Here is a 5,320-nt window from a genome sequence, read left to right on the forward strand (position 1 = left end):
TGGGTATAATGAATAAGGAAAGGTAATAATGGGATAAGAAATGCGCATTCCAAGAGGCTGAGTCGCGAAGAGTTCTGCCTCCGACTGCATTATTCGTTTTATATTGTGAATGAAAGTATGTGTTTAATCTTGTAAGAAGAATGTGTTCCTGCGTTAGGCCTTTAACTACTTTTGTTCCTCTTCACGGTAAATGACGGTAATAACACACAGACACCACTCCCCTCGAACACTCAGATTTCGCAAATGCTGAATAAATGCGTATTTAACAAGAGTTCCAAACCTTTCCTCTAACTTTGACGTTAGATATTTGCATTGACAGATGGGTATCAAATGAAGTGACACTCAAAAGCGAGTTCCACACCGATCTGTAGTGCTACTGAAACCACATTTCCAAAAAAGCTCCTTCCTTTTCCCACAAGACTTCAAACTGCCGATTTAACCGCCCGGAGCCAGGGAACACGTTTCTCAAACTATCAGGGATCAACTCGATTTAACGGGGAATGATAAAACGAGTCAAGAAACCTCTGGATTCAGCGGGAGCATCCGAGAACTACCGAGGAACAGATCACTTGTAAAGTCCAAATGGACTGTGAAATGTGAAGTGCTCTAAGCTAGTTTGAACGTACTTCTGTCAAACGTCAGATTATCGCTATTTCGGCGGTAACTCCAAACTACGCTAAACAGTGGGGGAGGGACAGAGAGAAAGAAATGGAGAGGGGTTCATGTTTACCAAAATTGATAGACGCAAGTATTTGTAACCTCTTACCTCTTCTTATCACACCTCCTTGCCCGTTCAGTACAAGTCCACACTGGGCCTCCACTGAGCTCTTAAGTAATGAGGGGTAAAAAAAAGGAAAGAAAGGAAAGAAAGAAATCAGATACAGAAACCCACAGAGAGATCACATAGCTTTTGCTTTGTTACACGATTCGCACAGGAACAATAGTTAAGGTGAACTGGAAAAAACACAGTTACTCTCATCGAACTCAAGTGCTCCGGCGAAATCCCATCGCCATCCTGCAGTCTGCCCTTATCCCACGAAATGCAGAACAATTATCACATTCATTTGCCATTTAAATACGAGTTGCTCCTGAACTGGAGAGTTAGATCGGCAGTTACGTGGCAGGACAGAGAGATAAACAAGTAGTCCTGAGAGAAGTGTGTACGCACTTTACATTGCACGCACGAAGGTAAAATTACACTTTTATATAGTATTTTCGTACGTTTAGCTGTATATTTATTTATATATATACACAGCTAATTTGATATATATGTTTCGTGACACATATACACCGACTTACAAAGTGTGCACAGGAGTAGACAAAGAGCACAAACAACAGACGACCTATTGGGCTTTGCCGGCTGCACGGAGTCGTAAGGGTGTTGTAACAATGCGTGTGTCCGCACATAGGTGGGGATGAATATGCATCTGTGTGCGCACACACACGGGCACCCATGTGTGAGCGTGGGGTGAAGAGCCATCCAAAAACCTGCCTAGGGCTTCTGGTGCACATCCGAAGAGATCTCACTTCTTTATTCTCCTGTTACAAGGCTGATTATTTGGGGATCTTCGCCCTCCTTAATAAATATTTTTATTGGAATGATAAAAGACTTGAAAGGGTTGGGTTTTCTTTGGGTTTTTCCTTATGTTGGGGTTAAAAAACCACAACAAACCAAACCTAAATCTTTGCCCAGTGGAAATGTGTTAAAGACGCATTTTCCTCTACAAACAAACGAGGTATTGGACATGAAAGAGGCCTTTAAGGGTGTTAACCTACTCAACAGCCCGTGAAGAGTTAAGTAAATGCGGAGAGAGTCGGTGCATAATAAAAACCCCACTTTACAAAACAACCTTTACAGTCCTGGCTCTCTCCCCCACTTTCACCATATTGGCGCTGGCCCTGTAAGACCTTCCTTTTCAAGGCTCTTTTTTATTTTAAGTGTTCTGCCTTAAAGTGATTATGAAATCAATATGAAAAAAACTTGGCGACTGAGCATAAATTAAAGCGGTGATGGGAAAAGGTGTGACAGTTTTCTTTGTTGCCCATGGAAAATCTTTTTAGGGCACTGAAAGATGCCACTCCAGCTCCAAGACTGTTTGCATCTGTTAGGCTGACTTAAACCGCCCTCGAAACTATTGGACATTCACTTAAAATTCTGTGCAGGGAAAAGTATATTTACATTTGTTGCATTTGAAATGAGGCATATGCTGATGAACGTTTTAAAAAGAAAGACTAAGGAGAAAGGCGAAGACTGGTTAGACCACGATTTTGGTTTATAAGTATTTGTGTACAGTCCTGTTTCTGTTCGCCACCAAAACGCTTCCCTCTAAGTCCAAGGCGATATCGCAAGAGTTCAAGTTTGTTCTGAATCATCTAAATCATAACGACAAATATTAATATTTTCAACTTCTCACCGCTCAGGGTTTTCGATATCTCAATACACTCCCTCTTCGGTTCGGGAGAAGAGGGAGGAGGAAAAATAAAGAAAAGCTTAGGTACAAAGACCTAAGTCTTTTACTTTCGAATAAAGTATGATCGAAAAATTATTATTTTCCAAATAAAAGCTGTTTATTCTTTTCTTCTTTAAATAAATAAAAAATAGAATGTGCCTCTAGCAGCTTAACCAACCTCTCTCTCTTTTTTTTTTTTTTTTTTTTTTTTTTAAGGGAAACATGTTGTTTGGTCGGATGACATTGCATAAATGACCAGTTGAATGGCACTAAGTCGAAAATTGGATAAACTATGGTGCTTTTTTGCCCGGGACTTAGGCATTGTCTGCTGTCTTGCAAACGTTCCTAATCCCCTCTTTTGAAAAATACAAGGCTTTGTGCCTGCCAAAGAAAAAAAATTTGTACAGATACAAAAAAATCAGCAGCAGACGTGGTTATAAAAAGGAGTAAATAGGTTTTAGTTGGGCTGAGCAGTGAATGGCAGATTTTTTTTTTTTTTTTGAGGGGGGTAACATAAGGAGATCCTTGTGAAAAATGTAAACAAAAAATGGCCAGAGAGGATAAAATTCTATAGTGAATTTTAATGGAGAATGCTACGTTTAAATAGTTAGGGTTTCCTCCTCAGACATATAAAAGATCACATTCTTTGTTGTTGTTGGGTTGTTGGATTATTTCCCTCAAAAAAAAAAAAAGGAAAAAGGAAAAAAAAATCTTTTCTCCGATATAAATAGAGAGTTTGGCTTGTGTTTTTGTTTTGTTTTGTTTTTAAGGGAAGAAAATAAGCTTTCTTAGTTTTACAAACTTCGGGTTTTGGTTTGGTTTTGGTTTTTTTGTTTGTTTTTTTTTTTCCCCCGAGCCTTTGACCGCTGCGTATTTTTGGAAGGACCAACATAGCGAGCTTTGTATGACTGGGAGCGAGATTTGGGGGAAAAGTAAGTACAGTAAATACGGTCCTGTTTGTCTCTCCCCGGTGCTCGGGAAGCCTTTAGTTCCTCAGCTCGTCGGGAGAAGGAAGGTTTGCTTTTGACTTGGGGGACTTTTCGAAAGGGGTGTTAGCTACAGGAGGGCGTTGTTTGCAGTTTTGGAAACAAATTTCATTTAAGAAACCAGCTCAATTTACCGGAGGTGAATTTTTAATGCGGGGGAAAGGATTTCTGAGCTGATAAAGCTGAGGTTTTGATATACAGAAATAGAATTTTTTTGATGGGTCCGGATGCCGGTTAGGGGTGGAACAGATGAATGATTAGACACATAGATAGATGAATTCAGCTTTATCTGCTTGTACTTCTCTCCCTATTGACATCTAGATCGGATATTGCGAGGGAATTTTATCATACTGAATATTTCTGATGAACGTTTGCTCCCGTTTATTTCTTCCCTGCCTCATGCCTCGGAGTTGAACGGAAGGTTTGCCTTTGTATGTATGTCGGAAACCAGATTTATTTCCTGCCCCTGCTTTTTTTCTCTTTTCCTACTCCATCCCTTTCTTAACACATTTCCCTGCTACGTCGGTCCAAGTCGTTTAAACTGTTCCGTTCGCCGAAAGAAAAGAAAAGTTTAGGAAAAGCAAGAAGGAGGCTTTGGTTTGGTTTGATTTGGTTTCTGTGTGACTTCGATAAGGGCTGGTACACGCACACACGGACCCGCACAGGCACACACGCACCCCGAGATCTCCGGATGAGTCCCACGGTCTCAGCCATCACAGAGACACAACCCACGCGGGGAAGTCAGGCGAGAGGGGTTTTTTGTTTGTTTGTTTGTTTGGCCAAGAAAGACCACTTGCTTCCCCCCCCTTATTTTTTGCTGCTACTACTCTGGAGGGGACGGGCTCTGGACCAGATTTTGGACGAATCTTCCCTTCTTTGTATGAGCTATTCTGAGAGAGGAAAATGGGGAGGGTGCGGGGGGGACCAGGGCAGGGGGAGGGGAGAAGAAGGTGCCTCGAAAGGAGATCGCATGCTATTTACCTGCAAATCGTCTGCTCCCGAGGCTGCAAGCCCGAGGCTTGGTCCTGGCAGGAGTCTTTGATCTGGATGCATCCCATATTGGGATCCATGGCTCATAAGAGACAGGTCGTGGCGGCGGTAAGCATCTAAGCACCCCAGCTCTCTCCTCTGCTCGTCCAAGCAAGAGGACTTGAGTGCCCGCGCATTGTGCAGGTTGATAAAATCAGTGGGTTCCCCATGGTGGATCTGCTGGTAGTATTGCTGGGAGTGATGGAGAGAGTTCAAGGAGTAAGCGTCGGGGTTGACTGCCGGGTGGCTGTGTTGGAACTCGTAGTGGAAGGACTGGTGGTGCAGTGGGGTGTACTGGTGGTTAGTGGAGAAGTACGGGGAGGCGAACTCGGTGCCCGTGGTAGAGTAAGTGAGAGGAGATGAGGAGGAATAGGCGACGGTCGAGTTGGCCACAGACTCCAAGCATCCAAGCTGCATCAAACGGTAACTGTTTGATCCGTCATGACGTATCTGAAAGGAAGAAGTGAAAAGAAGACCCCAAAACTGGAGGTTTGTCATTGAAAACCCCGGGTGCGGTTCTTCCAAGCACGCTGTCCTGCATAGCTTCTCCCCCTGCAGAAACGTCTAAGCCTGCGAGCGGCAACCCCAGCAACAAAAGATCCTTTCCTACCTTGGGCTGGTGCCATAAAGGTCTGTTCAAAAAATCATAAACAGCCCAGCCTGCCCTTAATACCGTCAAGCGAAAGGAATCCACGCACTGAAATAAACACTATCTATCTTTCTATCTGTCCATCCATCTAGCTATCCATTCACCTCCTGATCACAGCTGTAATATGTGGGGCTGACACACAAAAAAAAGTCATCAAACAGAGGAAACTACCGAGAATACAAAGTCCCGTCCCTATGTTACAGCGT

General features: G+C 43.0%; 1 protein-coding gene across 1 annotated transcript in view; it reads right to left on the reverse strand.

Annotated features, from left to right (window-relative positions):
- The window catches only part of TFAP2D (transcription factor AP-2 delta), a 50,219-nt gene extending 45,256 nt beyond the window's left edge, over positions 1-4,963 (reverse strand). The window contains exons 1-2 of the mRNA XM_054821570.1: positions 4,418-4,963; positions 767-827 (exon numbers count right to left, since the gene is read on the reverse strand). Coding sequence (XP_054677545.1) covers positions 767-827; positions 4,418-4,963 — 607 coding nt within the window. The remainder of the gene's footprint in view (positions 1-766; positions 828-4,417) is intronic.
- Positions 4,964-5,320: the final 357 nt, after the last annotated feature.

Source organism: Grus americana, chromosome 3 (genome assembly GCF_028858705.1).
Source record: "Grus americana isolate bGruAme1 chromosome 3, bGruAme1.mat, whole genome shotgun sequence".
In the NCBI taxonomy this organism is placed as follows: domain Eukaryota; kingdom Metazoa; phylum Chordata; class Aves; order Gruiformes; family Gruidae; genus Grus; species Grus americana.